At 46.4% G+C, this 22294-nt stretch overlaps 1 protein-coding gene and 1 long non-coding RNA gene across 5 annotated transcripts in view; both read right to left on the minus strand.

Annotated features, from left to right (window-relative positions):
- Window positions 1-22294, minus strand: part of LOC134492206 (uncharacterized) — a 313653-nt gene that overhangs the window by 68305 nt on the left and 223054 nt on the right. The window lies entirely within an intron of this gene.
- Window positions 124-22281, minus strand: GTF2H4 (general transcription factor IIH subunit 4). 4 transcript variants are annotated; one of them, XM_063291318.1, is made up of 14 exons: window positions 22217-22281; window positions 20413-20595; window positions 18421-18525; window positions 15273-15404; window positions 10350-10446; window positions 9500-9588; window positions 8490-8601; window positions 8315-8383; window positions 6013-6096; window positions 4813-4945; window positions 2779-2909; window positions 2592-2639; window positions 2049-2127; window positions 124-1259 (listed from the first exon to the last, which is right to left on the minus strand). In XM_063291318.1, exons 2-14 carry the CDS (start codon window positions 20541-20543, stop codon window positions 1087-1089), a joined length of 1383 nt encoding a protein of 460 aa, XP_063147388.1. In that variant the 5' UTR covers window positions 20544-20595; window positions 22217-22281; the 3' UTR covers window positions 124-1086. The 4 variants fall into 4 exon arrangements, with proteins under 4 accessions (XP_063147388.1, XP_063147389.1, XP_063147387.1 ...); XM_063291319.1 differs by lacking the exon at window positions 22217-22281 and adding an exon at window positions 21924-22137 and having other exon boundaries at window positions 8490-8598; XM_063291317.1 differs by lacking the exon at window positions 22217-22281 and adding an exon at window positions 21924-22136.

A 22294-nucleotide genomic window follows, 5' to 3' on the forward strand; every position in this document is an offset into this window, starting at 1 on the left:
ACCCTTGCAGGTAGAAGACCAACAAGTGAAATCAGAGCACCTGCATGATGGAGCTACAGTGTTGGGTCAAGGAGAACCTTCTGAATATTTGGCACTGGTCCTAAAAAACAAATGGCAATCCCATGATGGACTATGATATTAATTTGGTATCAGATTGGGCACATCAGTAGATCTAGGTAGGATGGTTTGGCAGGCTTAACAGATCCTGCCAAGTTAGGGCCAAACTAATCACAATATGGCTTATTGCAATGTGGGAACCCAACTTCTGCACTGAGATCTGTCCTCATTCACACGTGGATAGAAAAACACCTTGAATTACATGTATAAAAACATACAGTATGTCTTATTAGAACAAGGCAGCCTCAATGTAAGCCGCGCTTCGTTACTAATTAGCAGTTGCTATTAAAATACTGTGGAAGACCTTCTGTCTCTTCTTACTGCATCCCTTGAGCCAAGGGCAAAAGCATTCAAAGAATAAAAACAGTCACTGCTCAACACATTTTGTGACCACCTTTTCCAGCTTGTTGCACTCTAGATGTACTGGGCTCCACTTTCTATCCTTCCCCAGACAGGCCTCAGGATGGTGGGAGCAAGAGTCTAAATAGTGGGATGGCACCAGGTTGTCGAAAGTCTGATGCTAGAACGCCCTTGTACCTTGAGGGTCCAGTATTCAACCACGCAGGGAGCCAACTACACGTCCCCTTAGCTTTAGCAACGTTGCACCAACCACTCTCTGGACCCTTTAGCGTTAGAGAGATTGCTTTGCCCCTGCTAATTCTCCTTTCCCAAAGCGTTTTGTTGAACCTCTAGCCTATTTCGTGCCAACGTTATCCCAGTTATGGTGTCGTTCCTGCCAGAGAAACGTGATGGAAGGTGACGCTTAAGCCGAACCAATGACCCTTTTCGTTCCTTTTTAACAAGTTCCAAATCTCTTATTCCAAAGGAATAATGAGGTGACCATCCCCGTTTTCCTTCCCTCCGTGTCTCTTGTATCCATTCAAAGTAATGGGAGGAGGGATATTCCTTTCTGTTCTGCCCACTTCCCAACACGGGTGATCAGAAGAACCTGGCGTGCAGTCACTGTCTTCAGGAACTGTGCTTCTGCCGCTTCCAGAAGCGTTTGACGTCCGAGTGGCCAGCGGGGGTCACCACCATGAGACGTTTGGTTGGGTTCTCAAAAATGAGCACCCCGAGTTCCCTGGCGTGGTCACGAAGCAGCTCAAAGTCCACCTGGGATAAGAACTGGTTGTATAGGACGCCTGTGGGAAAGAGACGGAGAAAAAGGTGAACAGGAAGCAACGCGAGAAGCAGCTGATGGGGAAGTGGAAAGAGATGGGTCTGGGAAAGAGCCGGGTGCAGCAGTGGGTGGCAGGTGAGGAATCAGGATTGCAGAAATGGGGCATACAAAGAATGAGATCTGAAATTTGACCAGGAGGACTAAGGGGCTAAGGCTAAAGAAAGCAGAGATGAACGTGAGGGAGAATTGGAGTTAATGCCCCAGTCTGGTGCCTGCCAGTTATGTTGGACTAAAGCTAGATTAATCCTCAGACAGCCCAGCTCAGCCTTTCTCAGCCTTTTCATCCTGGAGGAACCCTTGACACATTCTTCAGGTCTTGGGGAACCCCTGCACATTCAGGCTCAAATATAGGCCAGAAGCTACAAAATTATTACTGTATATTCATTTCATGGGTAGGCCTGTCTATATGCACTAACAGTGTTCTTAAACTGAAAGTAAAGAATGAAACTTACCTTGTTAATATGAAGTTGCCCTGATTTGAAATAATTTTTTAAATCAATTGTGATCTCCCAGGGAACCTCTAGTGACCTCTTGTGGAACCCTAGGGTGCCAACGAACCCTGGTTGAGAAACGCTGGCCCAGCTCATGGCCATACTGGCTGAGAGTTATTAGAGTTTGGCACATTGGGAGAGGACACCAGGTTGGGGAAGATGCCCAGCTATGATTGACCTCATTGGATGTTCCATTAGATTCTTCTTATGATTATCTCTTCCCCTCCTGACCACCTGCCCAGTCTCTCAAGGATGCTTACCCTCAGAGAAGCGCAGCCTGTCCCGTTCCAGCTCCCACAGCCGGATCTGATCTGTGATTGTGGGGGGCAACACAGGGGTCTGAGGGGAGGAGAGTGGGAAAGTTAGAGATCCCAAAATGCCCCGTTCCTAAAGAGCAGGAAAGCGAGCTCCCCGTTGCATTTTCCTTTACAATCGACCCACCCCTGCTTTCCCTGAACATTTTAATCTGTATTTCATCTTTTGGATCAGCGTTAATCCCATTTGGGGGCTTTCTCAACAGAAGGCTTAGCAACCTGCTTTTATGCATAATTTCATAGGATGGTTCAGGTGCCAACCACCTTCAACTTTTTAATGGAAACACAACAAATAGACTTTTAAAAGATGTGGTTTGTGGGTTCCAGGAATGCCGTCTGGGGGTGTCTTAGGTGCTGGGTTACTTAAGCTAGCATAAGATGTTGCACCAGCTGTATTAAACAGCATCAGACTATTATTTGGACATCCTTTTCTTGGATGTCCTAATCCACCTGGTCCCCTCCCTTCACCTCCCGTAGCAATTTCCTCACCTGTTTCAGCATCACGGCGTGGGCTCTTGTCCGTAGGAAGTGAATGATCTGTAGCAAAAGAGGCCACTGAGACAATGACTCTTGGCCCATTTTGTTTGGGACTCAGTCACTGACGTCTTAGTCCCCAACCAACCCAGCCAAGAGACGGAGAGCACAGCCCCGACACCCGCTTTAAACCTATCCCCACCTGATCAGCCGTGATGCCGTTGGCAATGGCCTGCTGCGTGCTCTCCCGGGTGACTTGTGCCACCACCAAGTTGGGGAAGCGGTACAGCATCTCAGAGAAGAGGGCAATCAGTGCAATCTGAAGTTCTGAATCTGGAAGCAAGAACAGAAACACGACGCTTTAACATGACAGCAAGGCCTTCCCCAGTCTGGTGTCCTTTAGGTAGACTGAACCAAAATTTACATCATTCCCAGCCAGCCTGGTACAGGTACTCCTCGACTTATGACCGTTCATTTAGCGATCGTTCGAAGTTACAACAGCACTGAAAAAAGTGACTTATGACCTGTCCTTGCACTTATGACCATGGCAGCGTCCCCACAGGCACGTGATCAAAGTATGAGTGCTTGGCAACCGGCATGTATTTACAACAGTTGCAGTGTCCCGGGATCACATGATCACCATCTGCAGCTTTCCCAGCTAGCATCCAAAAAGCAAAATCCATGGGGAACCATGTCATTCACTTAACAACTGCATAATTCACTTAATGGCTATGGTGACCCGCTTAACGACCACAAAAAATGTTGTAAAATCAGGTGGGTCACCTGATGCCTCACTTAATGATTGCACTGCTTAAAGACAAATTTTCCGGTCCCCATACAGGCAAGCTGATTTGACATGTAACCTGCATATGCATAATCCATTTATCTTCGCCCCCCATCACCACATCAGTTTAGCCACTCCACCTGATGAAGCTCACAAAAGCTTATGCCTGCTAACAAACGTGAGTCAGAAAAGGTGGTACTAGACTTTTCCTGACTTTTGGCCACCACAGACAAACATGGCTCTCCTCCTATAATTAGTCCAGTCTTGTAGCTTCCAATCAAAGTACATTTTATAGCAACAGATGCTCAAAGTAGACCAGGGACCACCAGCAGTACTAGTCTGATTTAGGTAAGCCAGGTTTCTCAACCTTGGCAGCTTGAAGATGTGTGGGTGTTGAAGTCCACACATCTTCAAGTTGCCAAGGTTGAGAAACCCTGATGTAAGCATTTATCAAGCAAGCAACTTGCGTGCTGCCTCAACCGTGAAGCAGCACTGTATCCAAAGACCTGTTTTATTTCCACAGCAACAACTCTGTGGGGTAGGTTAAGCAGAGCAAAGGGAAGTCTAACCCTAACCCTAATGGGGAATGTTCCCTCATATAGCTTTTTCCCATAGGTTTTCTCCATGAGCGTAACTGAGGCCAAAATGACTAGCCCAGTATTACCTAAGGAACTTGCATGGTTGAGGGGGGAAGAGAATCTGTGTCCCCACCCTCGAAATCCAGTATCTTCACCATGCCACCACACTGGATCTTGGATGGAGAGGGATGGACTGGCCCACAGTCCCACAAGAAACTTCTGTGGCTAAACCTGGGTCTCTCTGTTCCTAGATCTTCACTGCTTTACCACCCTGGCTCTCTCTAGTCCATCAAGATCCACCACATGGTCGATCACGTGGTCCACCACAGCTTCCCCAAGTTCATCACCCAGACCTGACCGTCAGTATATGTGGGGAGGTCTCCATCAGCTGGCCAAAGCCTACTTACCACCTTGTCCCATCCCCCCGAGGTGGCAGATAAATACCTAATTTTGCACCACATCTTTTGGTACAAAGTTTAATCTAAAAGATGCCTTTTAAAACAAAGGGGAGGCATGTATTTTCAAAGAATGGAAATGCCCATGCTCTCAAAAGGCAAAAACTTAGCAAGGGGTGGTGGTGGTATTTTAATGGGGTGGTCCCTGCACTTTTTTCCAAATGTTGAATTATATCATGACAGTAGAAAGTTTGAGAAATATTGTCCTACATCAAATAAAGAAAGCAATCCTGGCTAATTAGGGACTCTTTCCCCCAATCTGTAAAGCAAACTCTCAGGGGCCTTGTGTTATACAACCAAGGGAATTGAAAAAATGGGTTGGAAGCACTGATTCCCAATCCTGAATTAGAAGAAGAGGGATGAGCCTATGAAGGATGTAAACCAGCATGGCTGGGGCACACGGGACTCCAGCTTCGGACCTGTGTACGCATATATCCTGTAGTTAGTCTCCACCACAATGAAGCCTTGGTTATGGGTGTCCACGGTGGTACCCGAGATGCCGGAGGAAAGATTAATAGCTAGGCGGGTGGGATAGTAACGCCTGGATTTTCTCTGGAAAGAAAGGATAGACATTAGCAACAAGTTTCCAGCAAGTTTGTTTGTTTGTTTGTTTATTCGATTTCTATAGCTGCCCATCTCAGCAAGTGACTCTGGGCAGCTTACAACAATAAAGCTATAAAACAGTTAAAACAATTACAATTAAAACAAAATAAATATACACAGCTACCAAGTAAGCGGGACGCGGTGGCGCTGCGGGTTAAACCTCTGAGCTGTCGATCGGAAGGTCGGCGGTTCGAAACCGCGCGGCGGGGTGAGCTCCCGTTGCTCGTCCCAGCTTCTGCACACCAAGCAGTTCGAAAACATGCAAATGTGAGTAGATTAATTGGTACCGCTTCGGCGGGAAGGTAACGGCGTTCCGTGAGTCATGCTGGCCACATGACCCGGAAGTGTCCTATGGACAACGCCGGCTCCAAGGCTTTGAAACGGAGATGAGCACCGCCCCCTAGAGTCGGACACGACTGGACTTTACGTCAAGGGAAACCTTTACCTTACCAAGTAAGCAATGTATGGATGTTAATATAACCAAGAAGCAGGACCATTCACACGCTCGGGGCCCCAGGCCCGGGCACGTAGCCAGGTCTTCATGGCCTTACGAAAGGCCAACAGGGTCGGGGACATCCTAATCTCTGGAGGGAGGACGTTCCAGAGAGCAGGGGCTACAGAAGAGAAGGCAGGCCGTCTAGTTCCCGCCAACCGACACTCCCTGGCTGACGGGACTCGCAGCGTACCCAACCTGCCTGATCGAACTGGACGGGCAGAAACAACTGGGAGAAGGCAGTCCCTGAGGTAACCCGGCCCCAAGCCATGAAGGGCTTTAAAGGTGACAACCAGCACCTTGAATTGCACCCGGAAGCACACCGGCAACCAGTGCAGCTCCCGTAGCAGTGGTGTTACGTGTGCCGAGTACCCGACACCATTCACTGTCTGTACGCTCAAAGCTGCCTAACTGTTCATCTTTCAGAAGACAAATCTACAACTCCAGCACACAAGCTCCAGATCCTTGGAGAAGCCCTTAATACCTCTAACCACTGGCAACTTGGCTCCCTACAGTGTCGTACCTTCCTTTGAAACACCAGGCCAAATTCCCGGAGATGCTGAAGGAAATTCAGAAGAGACTCACTCATTCCTTCCACAGAATAATCCTGAGAATAAAGAAATTGGAAAAGAATTTGTTCACAGGCAGGTACGTTGCACACACTGCTTGATTATTCAGTGCTTAATGACCAGTAGAAGAATGGTTATGAATGGTCAGCTGAGTCACATTGGGATGAGGTCCAAGAGTTCCACAAATTTACCTGTAGGAGTCATCACTTGAGGCTGCCGTTATTAAGGGATGAATGCATGCAAGCCAACAGATGGCTCTGTGCAGACATCAGCCATGCTTTGTTTCCTGAACAAAGACATGAATAATTAAGCTATGCTTGTGAAGTCATAGTTTAAACTGAGCATTAAGCAAAGGCACCATTTCTGCACTGAACGAATACCCCTTTCAGCAGTTTGCTCCCATCTTCCAGGTTCTACACTCGTAAGACCCTGTGCCTCTCAACCTCACCCCTCGGAGAGTATTGTTTAGCTTAGTAACACAATAATGTGTGCAATCTAAATGTGAGACTTGAGTTAGGGTTAGTTCGAGGAGCCTGGTTAGCATGCTTGGTTTCATGAACCAACCTTGCACACGACAATCCTTTCATTCACGATGATGAGCAATGGGAGGAAAGACACGTTTTCTGCTGTATTTATAACATCTGCTTCCTTCACCACTAAATTCACTTCTCACTTTTCCTCAGTAAGCTTCTGCCTTGCAAGGGAGTTTCTTCTAATTTTACCCACACAACAAAAACCCTGTAACGTAGGGTTCAGGCTAAGCTTCAGTGATTGGCTCAAAGTGATCCAGTGCTTTGGTGATCAAGCAGTGACTTGGACCCAAGTCTCCTCTAAGTCTCCTTAAGCCACTGCAAATGGAGACTGCCAGTCCTCATACTCAAGAGTAACCCCACTCTTCTCTTCTGCACAGGACTTTGCACATCGCTGATAATTACATAATAAACACAAGCGATTCTGCTGACATCACTCGTAGTCAAAAGCTAGTTTCTCCTGAAAGCCAATGGAAAGGGCATTATAAGGGCGTTATATCATTATAAACCTGGTTGTGCGACCTCGCCTGGGGTGGGAGGGGGGAATAGCCAATCATGGGGATGGTTGGCACCCTGAGGAGGCCAATGATAACATCGCAATCTTGAATTTTATATTATAATATCGCCATCTTGAATTTTTATATCACATATTTTACATTTTTACATTTATGTATTTATATTTATATTGTAGTTTTAATTACATTTTATTCTTTTATTTTAATTGTTTGTAAACTGCCCAGAGTCGTTATAATATGAGATGGGCGGTAAAGAAATATGACAAATAATAATAATAATAATAATAATAAATGTCAGCTCAGTGTGCTGAAAAATGGAAAAAGGAACTCCCCCGCCTCCAAGACAATTGTGAAGGCATTGTGAAGTGCCACAATGCCTTCACAGATGTCAGTGGTGCAGTTACAACTGGAATATTTCATATTCTACAGGTAGTCCTTGCTTAACAACTATTCATTTAGCGACTGTCCTGAATTACAACGATGCTAAAAAACAGAGTTATGACTGTTCCTCGCACTTATGACTGCTGCAGCATCCCCATGATCACATGATCACGATTTGGGCGCTTGGCAACTGTTGCACATTTACAATGGTTGCAGCATCCCACGGTCACATGATCACCATTTTCAACCTTCCCAGCGGGCTTCCGATAAGCAAAATCAATAGGGAACTGTGTGATTTGGTTAACTACCATACGGTTTGCTTAACAACCATATGATTCACATAACAAGCACCCCAAAAATGGTCATAAAATCAGGTCTGGATTCACTTAATTACCTCGTTGCTTAGCCACCTATACTCCAGTCCCAATTGTGGTCATTAAGCGAGGATTACCTCTACTAGGATATTGCAAAGGGCAGCCAAAATGATCACAGGGGCTTATCCATGTAAAAAAAAAAATTACCACAGATACAGTAAAGGTGTGATATTGCCAACAATGTGGGAGGAATGACTGGAGAGATTCCCACATAGAGGTACTGTTCTTCAGATGGTCTAATTATGGGACTCATCTCTTCCATGCAGTACCTTTCTTCTCCCTTTTATAGAGTGTCCTAAACACCACATTGGCAGTAACTACTCTTTATAGAGTCTCCAAAGCTCCACACTGGCAATAACTACTCTGCTCAGTTAACGACTTGATATATACGCCAACTTTCCATCAACAAAGGTTGCTCATAGATAAGGGAGAAGTACCTTATTCTACCGTTCTCACCTTGCCAAGTGTGGAGAAGCTGAGCTGAAAGAGGAAGGACAGAATCTCTACCAGGTCCATGCCCCTGGTCTGCAGGGAGCGAAGCAGAGAGAACAAAAAGGGAATTAGAAGCAGGAACAAGAGATGGACAGAACAACCAGAGCTGAGACGGCCGGCAGACACTGCTTCTCCTCACCTCTGCTGACTGGAGATACTGGAGCATGAAGTACCACAGCTGTGATGAAGTATCCAGCAACAGGAACTGGAAGCCAGAGGATGTAATGCAGGGAGGTTCCCCAGGCTCACTACTGAGAAGAAGAAGAAGAAGAAGATTAACCCAAGGAAAGTCCAGAGAAGAGAAGTTCAATCTTAGTTCTGCAAAGTTATACCCAATTTCCACATGGTTCACACCAGTGGTGGCTCCTGTTCTCTGATGCTACTGAACTGCCGTGTGTCCTGCCACCAATAATCTGAGTGTTCATGCCCGAGACTGACAGGGGTCTGTGTGTGTCACCATACTAACTGCTGTTCCTCCCATCTCCTCCTATCATTTCCACCATCCCTTGTCCTCAAAGACCCGAGTTATGGCATTATGACATGCAAAACCAGCAACTGCCCCACCACACTTGAGCCTACGGTTGTGCACAAATGTAACCCATGTGGTGAATTTATGGTTCAGTATGTCATCCAAACTCAGAAAATTGCCCATGTGTGTGTGTGTATTCTCAGTCTCTGTAGTACTGTGACCCCTACAATTACAGATGAATTTGTGTGGCCACCCCATGAATAAAATTAATGCCTGAAGTCCTGGTTGGGCAAGAAATGATTAAATGATTTTAATCTGGACATCACAAGGATTCTTGCTGTCTGCAAGCAAAATGAGAGCGTGGTCACAACTCTGCACTTTACCTAGACAAGCCTGATCAGGATTTTAAAAAACAGTGCCCCCCACCTCAGTTGCTCAAGACCTCCCCGCTAGGAAGGTCCTAATCCACAGTTTGAGAACTCCTGCAGTACATCATGGTTAGAGGGTAAAGACTGTCTGAATGCAATCCCTGTCTTTCTGCACAGAGGTTCTTTTTCTCCTAGTGTCAAATCTGAGGATTCTCAACTGTTCTTAAAACAGAAGCTGGGCTTTGTACTTGGGGTGGTGGTGGTGGTGGTGTTTGACCTGCACGTCTGTCTGTCTCTCTGTGTGACACTTACCTCTTCATCAGGCCAGCTTCAATCAGCAGCTGAGCTAGGTCCTGACTCACCGCTGCACTTGGAGAGCCTACCATGAAATGCAGGATGACCTAAACGGGACAATGGGGAGAAAGAGAAGGAAGCCGTGATCTCCAAGGAGCTAAGACCCCAGTGGTGTTTTGTAAAGTCAGTTCATTGTGCACTCCACTCCACATGCAAAGGCTCACCCAATCACAGGAGGCTCTACAAATGGCTGTAACTCCACTCACCATTCTTCATCATATAAATAAGTCTGTCGCCTTGAGGGCTGGGGAGACTGAAAGATCCCCAGCAGAATTCTAGGATAAAACCCAATTGAGGGATCCTGGCTTGTAATGGACAGCTACTCTCAGTTGAACTTATGAACTAATAAGCAACTGCAAATGCTACTTAAAGACCACGCAGACCACAGTATGTAAGGGGAGAGTTAGTAAGGAATTGAGAGAGAAACATGGGTCCCCATCCTGGGGGTGATAAAAAGGAAATGCAATGGTGTTCCATCTTGAAATAATTCATACTGGAAGATTCAGGAGTTTAATCCTCCACAGAAGGAAACGTACCATTTCAAATACTCAGATTCCAAGAAAATTAAAAGGGATAAGAAGAACAAAGTTAACCAGACCGTATCAGAAGATCTTCCTTTTGCATGATTAACCTGCTGCTTTCCCAAGGGGGGGCGCTCTTGAACTAAACCCAGGCAAGGAAGGAGAGGAAGCAGCAGTCTTGGGGACTTTACTGGCAAGGGGTAGGAGGACACTGCAACAAAGGCAGTCTTAAGATTAATAATGCATCCATAACCAATCAGGATACCTAGAGAAGCCAAAATGCTCACCTCCCACCTTTCCTCTGCATACTTGTCCAAAGATGGGACATCTCGGGCATGCTTATCTGGGCCCAGTTGACTAGTATCATCAGACCAGGCCTTACCTCTGCAGACACAGAATTGAGAAGCAAGAAACACCGTTATTATTTACAGGCTGTGCAGAAAGTAACTTAAGGATGTCACTGCCAATGCCCTGGCCTGGTATACAACAGCAAGGATTCTTAAACCAGATCCCATTGGGTCTTCTGTGAGTACTGAGTGCAAAAGCAATTCCTTCCCCTGATTCAGGAGATGATAGGACTTGACCACCCAATATTGTTGGTTGGAGCTCTTCAAAATATTCTATACTACACAACCCAATAAGCTGCATGCCTTGAAGATTCCTTCAAATAATATGGATTTCAATGGTTTGTTTTGCTTTCCATGACCATGAGGAAGCAACAGGGAACACATAGCGCACACATCACTGTTAGGTTGTGACCATTTTTGTTACCTTTTCTTCTTTAGTTACTGTTTAATGCAGGTTTAATTATGTATTATTGCTAGATGCCTCTTATATTTTTTTCTTTTTTACACTGCCCAGAATCTTTGAATTAGGTGCTGTAAAAAGGATTGCAATAAATATAAATAATATTGTGCTAGCATGAATGTTCATGCTAAACTATGGTTAAATAGACCATGAAAAGAATCTGCATGCACAGCAGAAAGGTGAATCTTTCCGAAGCATAGTTTTCAGGTCCATTTGCTGTTTTTGCACTGGATCATATAAAAATAGGCATAAAATTTGGCCCACATTCGCGTTGGCCCATTAGTAGCTGGTTTGCTCCCCATCCCTGAAGTGGCAGGGCCCCAAAATACACCCCTGTCAGCAGACTTAAAGTACAGGTGATGATGATAATGGTATCTGTTCAATTGTGCCCGATTCTCAGTGTTTCTATGGACCAGCTTTCTCATTTTTCCAATCTTGTACAGCTTCTTTGAGTTGTTTTATGCTCTGGCTGGTGTTGGCCTTGATGGCGTCTAGCCACTGTGTTTTTTGGCAGTACAGTACTGGTAGTCCTCACTTACAGGTAGTCCTCACTTAATGACCACAATAGGGACCAGAAAATTGATTGTTCAGCGGTGCAGTCGTTAAGTGAGTCACCAGGTGACTGGACCTGATTTTATTACCATTTTTACAACGGTTTGTCATGCTCCCCGATCAAACATGCCCAGAACATCTTCTCGGACTCGCATCCATCTTCCAGCAACCCGTGTCAACCTGCGAGTTGCCAGTTGGGAGGGGGAGCCAGACTGGAGTGTGGCTCATGTTGTTCGGGCTGGATGCTCCTTGCCCCAAGGTCATAGAAGAAGAAACCCTTCCGGCCATCTGCTGGCACGGGGAAGGAGGGACGCATACCTATGGGGGTAGTGGGGGAGAATTAGAAGCTTGCTCATTTTAAACTGTAGATTGTGTGAGAAATGCCATCTGCAACTTGCATTTTGTACTGGACGCTTCGCTTCATTAAATAGATTTATAGGCCTTCGCTTATGAGTCATGTTTGAGTGAAAGCTCGAGTGGCCAGTCACTGACATAAAGTTGCGAATCCAAAACCTGCAACTCTACCTGGCGACTGCTTTACCCAGCTGAGAGTCAAGGGACATGTCTGACATGTCGAACCGGAGACTGGGAGAACCGTTGTTGTCGGAGGACAGTGAAGAACCCATTCATTATGCCCAGGGGCCAGAACCAACGACGAGTAAAGGAAGGGACCCGGCCAGTGAGGTAATAGAGGAGTCTGAGGGTCCGAGGGGCTACATCGCTGAGCTGGAAACTGAGCTCATTACCTTGGACGTGACCCAAGGATCCTGAGGTGCCGAGGCATGGTCTTCCATGAAGGGCGGATTGGACTCTAAGGAGTCAGACTGGTCACCACGCAGAGATCCTGTCCCTATTGAGGCTCATGTTCGTGTGCGGCAACCTACCTCCCAGGGGACTGAGGGAGAGAAGGGGGTGACTCCGCAGCAAGTCTGAGGTTTGGAGGCTCGGATGGACGCAACGGAGGAGGTGTTGCAGCACATGTCTAAAGCCCTGAATTACCTGGTGAGTCAACAAGATGATGTGTCGATACCATATTCAAGGAGATCCTCCCCTGAGAGAGGTGTGGGGCCCCGATCAGTGCCATCACCTAGACCGCTAACCCCACCACCGGGACCCAGAAGAAGTGGGAGGCAATCGGTGACCTGGGAAGACCCAGTGCCAGGGCAGGCAAGCCTACCTTCTGCCCAAAATGCGCCCAGAGAGCTCCAAGTTAAATTCATTGGGGACCCCCAACAGCTTTCCTTCTTTTTGACAAACATGTCAGCGTACATGCGTGAGTTTGGGGACTCCTTCCTGAATGATTATGCAAAGATCAGTATAGTAGGAGCCAAACTGAGGGGATCAGCGGCAGATTTGTATGTGCAACTCCATGATGCTATGGCCCCAGAATTAGACAACTTTAGAGATTTTGTGAGAGCTTTGAGAGATAGGTTCAAAGACCTGCTTGATAAATTACGTGCGAAGACAGCCCCGCAGCAGTTGAGGAAACGGGACAAAACTGTCGCTGAGTATGCAATGGAATTTAAAGCCCTAGCAGGGAAGGTACCGGACTGGTCCGAAGCTACAAAGGTGGACTACTTCCAGGGTGGCCTGCAGCCCGAAGTTTTGCGTTGGGCCCTGGGCAGGGGAGACCCTCCCACCTTGCGAGAGTGGATTTACCTGGCGGGAGAGGTGGAGCATACCCAATACCAATTCCACCAGCAAGTGAGAGACCGGGCAATCGGCAGAAACACTGTGGCGCCTGGCCAGATGTACCCAGGACCGAGAAGGCCCTCTGGGAGGGTGAGGATGAGAGAGAGAGGAGATGGCAGGAAGGGAGCTGTTACAAAAATGGCAAAGATAGTCACCAAGCTGCCGAATGCCCACATGGAGGAGCAAGTACAGCTGGAAAGCCAAGTGGGAAAGCAACCAAATTCCCCCGGTGAAGCGCAAAGGAGCAGCTGCTGCTGCTATTGGGCGCAGGGATGATTTCCCACTAGACCCACTAGAAGACTCTGGGAAAGACACAGATGAAGAGTTTCCCCAGCCGGCGGGAAGCAAGAGGCACCTGTTCTGAAGCGTGCCAACAAGCAGGTGAGGAACCCAAGGCACAAGAGCTCCGCCTCAGAGGATGACGACGATGGGGACCTAATGGTGAGTGATGATGGCTCTACTTCGCTCATTAAAGTCGAGATAAAAAATTTGAGGACTAAACATAAGGTGAACTTAACAGCCATACTAGATTCTGGGTGCACAAAATGCTTAATTCAGCCAGCCCTCATTACCACGTTGAATTTAAAGGTAAAGAAGCTAAAACAACCCATAGTGTTTACCCAGATGGATGGGTCTGTGGCCCCCAGGGGACCAGTGGAGTTTTGCACAGAGACTGTTGCCATGCACATAGGTGGTCACAAAGAGACTTGGCATTTTATTGTGGCCCCTATAACTAATTATTCCATAATTTTGGGTTTACCTTGGCTAAAGAGCAGGAAGCCCCACATACGATGGGACACGGGAGAATTAAGGTCTACTGACGGGATTTATGCCCATCCAGAGGCAGAGGTGAAGCATCCGCCCAGCCAATTCATGGGGCTCTTGATACAGAAATGCCAGGCACTCAACAGTGAGCCTGACCCTTCAATCCCCTGCCAATATCAAGAATTTACTGATGTATTTGACGAGAAGGAATCAGACCAGCTGCCTCCCCATAGAAAGACCGATTGTGCCACTGAGATTGACCCAAATGCAAAACTCCCGAAGCCCAAAATGTATGCTATGTCTGAAACCGAAAAGAAAGAGTTGCGGGAATTCATCAATAAGAACCTAGCCCAAAGCTTTATTGAGCCTGCAAACTCCCCAATGGCTGCGCCAGTCCTATTCAGAGCCAAGAAGGACGGTTCTTTAAGACTGTGTACCGATTACAGAGGGTTGAATGCCATTTCAATAACTAATCAATACCCTCTCCCGTTGATGAAAGATACGCTTTCCCATCTTCTGAAAGGGAAATTTTTTTACCAAACTAGACCTCAGAGAGGCTTACTTTCAAATCAGAATCAAAGAGGGAGATGAATGGAAGACTGCCTTTATTTGCCCTCTAGGTTCTTACCAGTACAGAGTTCTCCCATTTGGGTTGGCTGGAGCACCAGGAGTGTTCATGCAGTACATCAGTGAGGTTCTGCACGACCATTTATACAAAGGGGTCTTGATCTATCTCAATGACATCCTAATCTATACAACAAATGAGGAGGAGCATGTGAACTTAGTGAAAAAGTTGCTCCAAAAATTTAGAGACGCCCAGCTCTACGCTAAGTTCTCCAAATGTGAATTTCACAAAACCCAGTTGGACTACCCGAGCTACCAAATCTCTACTAAGGGGATTGAAATGGATCCAGCAAAAATCCAAGATATTGTAGCCTGGGAACCCCGACAAACCAGACATCGGCTCCAAAGCTTCCCGGGGTTCACCAATTTCTACCAACAATTTCTTCCCCAATTTGCCCAGAACGTTTGATTGGGGAACATTTGATCGGAGAGCGTGACAGGTTGTTAAGCAAATCACTGCGGTTGTTAAGCAAATCACCACGGTCGTTAAGTGAATCCAGCTTCCCCAATGAACTTTTTTGCCAAAACTGGCAAAAGGGGTTGCAAATTGCGATCACGTGACCATGAGTGGTGCAACGGTTTGCAACAGTCATAAGTGTGAGTACAGGCCATAAAGCATTTTTCTGAGACCGTTGTAACTTCAGACCATCGTTAAACGAAAGTCTTTAAAGCGAGGACTACTTGTACCGCTGTCTTCGGCCAGTGCACTAATTTTTATGAGCCTTTGCCTTGATTCTCCGATCTTAAGTATCCAGGTGGCACTCACTCACCCTCCCAGGAGAGCCACACGCAAGTTTTCCTTAAAGATGGGGTTCAAGACGATCCCTTCGAGGCCCCCCGGAAGCAGCTGCGTGTGCCAAAGGCGCAGTCCCAGCAAAATATCCGAGCTCTCCTCTTGCTCCCTGAAATCCAAGAGCCCATCGTGAACTTAGGATGTGAAGAACATACCTCCACATTCAGATTCCAAGAAAGAAATGGATAAGGATTAGCCTGGAGATTTTTTTCTCAAAGGAAGATGGTAAGATCTGGAGATAGACACACAGACTATGGGCAGTTGGGCATAATAAAAAGAGAGAAAGGAAAAAGAGATAACTGATTATTAAGAGAGAGAGACATTAGGTGCCCCTTGACCAACTAAACAATCATTCCAGTTAGGCACGGAGTAGTTTTGTGATGTACCTCTTTAAAGGAAACACCCCAACATCCTACCATCTTCCAACAGGCCCTAGGACAGTGGGGGTTATGATCCACTCAATAATAATTAGATTGGAATCTTGTCCTTTATGGGGTTTTTGTGTTGTTTTCCCCTGATGTACTGCTAGTTACTATTATTCATTGGCATTATTATGCTGCTGTTGTGGCTTTTGAGGTTTTTTTTTCATGTTTTTAATCCTAATATGTAAGATGCCTCAAGTTGTCTTTGTAAAAAAGGCTGTGAACAAGTTTATTAAATAAAAATAAACATAATCTTTATTCAAACATTATAGAAAAATAAAATTATTGTTCACGACCAACTGGTCTTCTGATTTATTCACTTTTTTAAAAAAATCAGTTCAATCTTGTCCGATTCTTATAGCAATGGACACCCTGCTATAATTTTCATGGCAACAATGTAAAGCTGATTTGCCATTGCCTTTGGGGAGATTATTTTTACGTATTTTTTTACTTCTTAGTCTAGATGACAGCCTTAAGATTTCCTAGTGGTCTCCCATCCAAGTAGTGACCAAGTCTAATTCTGCTTAGTTTGAAAGCAGCTGGGATCATCCAGGTGCTGCTGCCTCCGGTGGACTCTATTCCAATGAGGCTGTAATAAACAGTGAGTTCATTTTCTGATGCAGTGGTTTCTCAACCTTGGCAACTTCAAGCTTTGTGGACTTCAACTCCCAGAATTCCCCAGCCAGCCATGCTAGCTGGGGAATTCTGGGAGTTGAAGTCCACACAGCTTGAAGTTAGCAAGGTTGAGAAACACTGTTCTGATGGGACTGGATGGAAAAAGCTCATTCCAGCCAAGTACCCTCACCGCCTCCCCATTCTATTATCAAGGGCCCTTGTTTTGTGTGATGTAATGAGTAGGGTTCTGGATTAGGAGTGGATTAGCTCAAGATTCAGCTGGGAAATTCCCTGGGGGGACTCTGGACTAATCACATTCTTTCAGCTTAACCTTTCTCATCCTGGAGGAAGGAAGATTATGTTCATTGCCTTGAACCCTGAGCAGAAAGATGGGATGGAAACCCAACCAAGAAAACGTATTTCCTTCTTGATTGCACTAATATGATATTCCAGGAGTCAGCAATGGACATCTTGCAACTTTCATAAGCTCAGGGGTTACACCAGCCTGTGAGACTATGCTCCAAAAGGAGATGGGACTAGGAGGTATCCTGAGCATCCTGAGGATGCAGACATTGCTCCTTAATATCCCCCCAAATTGAAAGTCACCCTCTCTGGCAGATGCAGTGTGTGTTCTGATGGGCTGTATGCTGCCCCCAAAGGGCACTTTTAATTTTCCTGGGTTATAGATTCAGGGTAAGAATGCAAAGCTCCAGGCTTAAATCCTGAGTAATGAAGCTCAGTACAGGTAGTCCTCACTTAATGACCATTCATTTAGTGATGGTTCAGACTTATGATGGTGCTGGAAAACAACTTACAACCAGTGCTCACACTTACGACCATCGCAGCATCCCCGTGGTCATGTGATCATGATTTGGATGCTCAGCAACCAGTTTGCATTTATGACCATCGCAGCATTCCATGGTCACATGATTGCCACTTCTGACCTTCGTTTAATGACCACCACAAAAAAGGTTGTAAAATCAGGTTGGATTCACTTAATGAGCACTTCGCCTAGCAACTGAAATTCCGGTCTCAGTTGTGGTCGTTAAGTGAGGACTACCTGTAGATAAACCTGGGACTAGCTCCTAGCTCTTAGCTTGGTGTATCCCTCAGGGATGTCTTTCAATAAGAGGGGCAGGAGTGGTGAAATGGATATGGATGGATATGAAATGGATACCCTTGAAGAGTATCCGGAGGCTACAGCTGGTCCAAAATGCAGCCACGCGGGCAGTTTTTGGTGCCTCGGGTTCAGCACATATTACTCCCTTGCTCTGTGAGCTGCATTGGGTGCCTGTTTGCTTCCGGGTCCAATTCAAGGTGTTGGTTATCACCTTTAAAGCCCTACATGGCATGGGCCCAGGTTACCTGAGGGACTGCCTCACCCCCATTACATCAGCCCATCCCACCCGGTCAGGAAGAGAGGGCATGTTGCGGACCCCGTCTGCAAGAGAACTCCATCTGGCGGGGTCCAGGAGGCGGGCCTTCTCTGCAGCAGCTCCCGCCCTTTGGAACATCCTTCCCCGGAAGGGAGGTTGGCCCCCTCCCTTCTTTCTTCAGAAAACAGCTGAAGACCTGGTTTTGCCGCCTTGCCTGGAATAGGGAGGGGAAGAGCCACTCTTGGGGCTGGTTGGCTCCCTAGCCCTGCCGGAACTGGTTCCGGTCCCCTTTGGGTAGAATTAGATCTGCCATTACTTGGATTTTATGTTTTATATGTATATTTATTGATATTATTCTGATTTTATTGTATTTTATACTGTTTTATTGTGAACCGCCCAGGGTCCCCTGAGTGGGGGAGACAGGTGGTAATAAAAATGACAAACAAACAAACAAACAAGGCTTGAGCTTCTTGAGTTCTCTTTTACTATACTGTAGAGATCAAAGATAAGAATTTGCGGAACACTCTTAACATCATTACAGTCTTGGCCAGCTTTCAACACTATTTATTTGGGATCCATCCATCCACTTTTCTGTTTATTGGATATCTCAACGCAATGCACACTTTCATTCGTACAATGTTCATTTGAGCAGTAACCTAATTGTTTTTTTTTTTACTTTGCTATACAATCAGAGCCTGAGCTACAAACTTACTTGACATATTCTTTCTTCACCCACAGGGGCACAGCTGCCTGACGAAGAGGTTGTTCCAGAAAAAGCATCCGCATGACATAATTCTTTGCTAACCCAGGCAGCTCCCTGGACAGACAAGAATGTGAAGTCAGTGTCACAAACAAGGTTTTTTTTTTTCTTTCACAGCCAGGCATGGGTTGCCAAGGTCTATTCTGCTTCCCCTGGAACCCTGGATCCAGTGTCTGGAACCTGGAGCAAGTTATTGGCTAGGGAATATGGACACCGAATCAATACCCAGAGTTTCTAAGCAGCCTTGCAACTGATCATTCATTTCCTCTACCCAAGCTGAAAATCTCTCTCTCCCTCTCTCACACGCAGACTCCTATTTTCTTGCAAGCTTCTTAATATTAATTCCTTATTTACACTCGATAGCTGGCTTCAGCATCATTCTCTCTCTCTCTCTCTCACACACACACACACACACACAGAGTTTATAGGCTACCCAACTCCCAACATCTCCGGGCAGCTTACAATTAAGAAGTAGAAAAAAAAGAAGACAAAAGACAAAAAGAAATCATGAGTAGCCCAAAAATAACATGTAGCCAAAAAAAAATAAAAATCACCCCTCCATCCATTAAGCAAAGGCTTAATCTTTACTCTGCCCCAAAGCCTGGGAGAATAGCTAGGTCTTTAATAGCTCCTGAACATCATCAGGGTGGGAACCATCTTGATCTCTAGGGGATATCATCCAGAGGGCAGGTGCCACAACAGAAAAGGTATACTTCCTGGGTCCCACAAGATGACACTATATTGCCTGACTGATGGGACCCAAAGCACCCCCACTCTGCCCACTCTGCCTGCCCACCCCCACTCTGCCCACTCTGACTGGATGGGCAGAGCAACCAGAAACAGGCAATCCTTCAAACAACCAGGCCCTATGTCATGAAGAGCTGTTTGCTATTCCAACGCCTTGAATTGTACCCAGGAGCCAATGGGTAGGCAGTGCAGCTTACAGAGCAGTGGGATCCCATAGGCATGACGAGGGATGCCCATCACTACCCACGCTGCCACATTCTAGACCAGCTGTAGCTTCCGAGTGGTCTTCAAGGGCAGCCCCACATAGAGTGCATTACAGCAATCCATTATCAGGTGACTAAGGTGTGAGTGACTGTTTGAAGGGCCTCCCAGTCCAGGAAAGGGCACAACTGATACACTAGTTATAGCTGTGCAAAGGCCTCTTGGCCACCACTGTTTGAAGTGGGCTGCCTCTTAGCTGATGCCTCTTTAATACATCAAGGATGTAGTATTTGGAGTTGAGTTTAAAGTGGCTTCAAACACGTGATGCTAACTTATTTGGGGGAGATGGGCGGCAATAGAAATTAGGAAGGAAGGAAGGAAGGAAGGAAGGAAGGAAGGAAGGAAGGAAGGAAGGAAGGAAGGAAGGAAGGAAGGAAGGAAGGAAGGAAGGAAGGAAGGAAGGAAGGAAGGAAGGAAGGAAGGAAGGAAGGAAGGAAGGAAGGAAGGGATTTTTATCCCCTATCCTACCCCCAGCTGGTACAAGACCAGAATCCTAATATAGGTTGTCCTTGCTTAACGACCACAATTGGGACCAGAATTTTGGTTGCTAAGCGGAGATCATTAAGCGAATCCAACTTGATTTATGACCTGTTTGGGATGGTTATTAAGCGATTCACTGTGGGCATTAAGTGAACCACATGCTCGTTAAGCAAACCACATGCTTGTTAAGCAAAGCGTTTCCCCTTTGATTTTGCTTGCCAGAAGCTGGCCGGGAAGGTAAAAAATGGTGACCACGTGACACTCTGATGGTCATATATGCGAAGCAGTTGCCAAGTTGTGATCATGTGACTGCGGGGCCCACTGTGGAGGTTGTAAGTGTGAGGATTGGCCACAAGTCAGATTTTCCAGCACCGTCGTAAGTCCAAACTGTCACTAAACAAATGGTTGTTAAGCAAGGACTACCTATATTTGAGAACACAGGAGATTCTAACTTACCGAAAGACAGCAAGGCAAGTGGCAGGATGATTATACAGCCGATCCAAAATCCCAGGGCTGAGGCCCCGCAGGAATTCATGAAGGTTCTTGCATTTCAGCTGCACTCTTTGGAGTTTCATCACTGACTCCATAATAACAGCTGCCGTTCATCACCGGGACATTTTTCTGCAAAGGCTGTGAGAGCTGAGAGAAAAACATCTAGTAAATTCAGTAAAGTGGTAAGCCCTCCATGCACAAAACTAGCACTGGGATAAGCACTCAACCACATTTTCTAGGGAAGTCTATGCATCAAAATTCACACCCAGAAATCTGACATATTTAGGACTAGCTGTCCTCATACAGGGAATGTGACACAGCAGTACAAGGAGGCAATCTGTTTGCAGTGTCTTGAGGGACTTGACTTTTCCTAGGCTAGTTCCCTTCAAGCAAGGGCCCCCAATAAACAGCAACATGCATTTCTGCCTGAGGGTTCTCCCTCCTGGTCTGGCTTCCAGTTTCAATATGGCATGTGAAACCTTCAAGAGATGAGGATAAAGTTTTAGTTTTAAAAGAGGCAGTCTATGAAACACAAGCTACAATTTGTACTCAAATGCTCCCTGCCAACCTCTGGTTATCTGTCTTTTTTTCTCCTCAGGAAGAAGATCAGAACTAAGGGTCTGTTTACAGATTTTCCTGTTCTAAATGCAGTGACTTTAGATGTCTTCAAATCACCCATGACTTACCTGTTCAACAGTTTGGGGACGGTCTAGTTTAGTGTTTTTCCAGTGTGTGCAAGGTCAGCAGCAAACAGATAATCACAACGATTCCTTGACCTCTGTAATATTATTATTTTCCAATTTCTTAATAGAATTCTTTTTCCTACCCCCACCCCGCATACTTGATACAGCCACAATGGGGGAATGGATAACTTAACTTGTTCCTAACCTAAGGGCTGCGGTTACAATATGGAAGGCTATATAAGTCTCTTAAGATAGAAAGATAGACAAAGAAATAGATAATAGATAGATGATTAGATAGACAGACACACAGAGAGATGGAAGACAGACAGACAGAAGACAGAAATAGATAGATGATAGAAGATAGATAAACAGATATAGACAGATGACAGATTAGATAGACAGACAGTAGGTAAGACAGTGGATAAGAGATAAACAGACAGAAATAGATGATAAAAATAGATAGACAGCCAGAAGACAGAAATAGACGATACATGGTTAGATAGATCGATAGAGAGACAGACAGAGACAGTAGACAGAAAACAGACAGAAATAGATAATGATAGAAATAGACAGACAGACAGGAGGGTAGGAGAGGGGAACGGGGGGGAGAGAGAGACTTCCCGCAGGGGAAAGTCTGTATATGAATTGCTGCTGATGGTGCCTGCTTTTTGCATTTGGGCACCCCGTATCTTTATGCGTTTTATTTTTCAGTCGGATTGCTGCATCGGGTATGCACACCGCTCGGAATTTCAGAGCGGCTTCTCAACCCGGTGAATAAATTAACATAAATACCCTCGGCTTATCGAACTTCCTACACTTGCCCACGCCGGGACAGCACAACGCGGCGCTCCCTCCGCCCGGCTTTGCTTCTCCGGAGTCCCCCGGAGGAAGCCACGGCCGGGGAGCCCCTCGAGCGCTTTCTGCCTAGACCCGGCGGCGCTTCCAACGGCCCCAGCCCGCCGCTTCCCGGACCGCGCGCAGGCAGCGGCGGGGCTTCTCCAGTTTCTCCAGCCCGGCTGGGCCCTGCGCCCCCCGCTTCCCGCGGCGGCGGAGGGCGCTTGCCTGGCCGGCCCCGAAGGTCTCACCTTCAACAGCAGGGAGAGGAGCAGCGGGAGCGCCTCGACGAGAGCCGGCCCTTCGGCGAGCAGGAAGGACCGCCGCAC

Source organism: Candoia aspera, chromosome 2, assembly GCF_035149785.1.
Source record: "Candoia aspera isolate rCanAsp1 chromosome 2, rCanAsp1.hap2, whole genome shotgun sequence".
NCBI lineage: Eukaryota > Metazoa > Chordata > Lepidosauria > Squamata > Boidae > Candoia > Candoia aspera.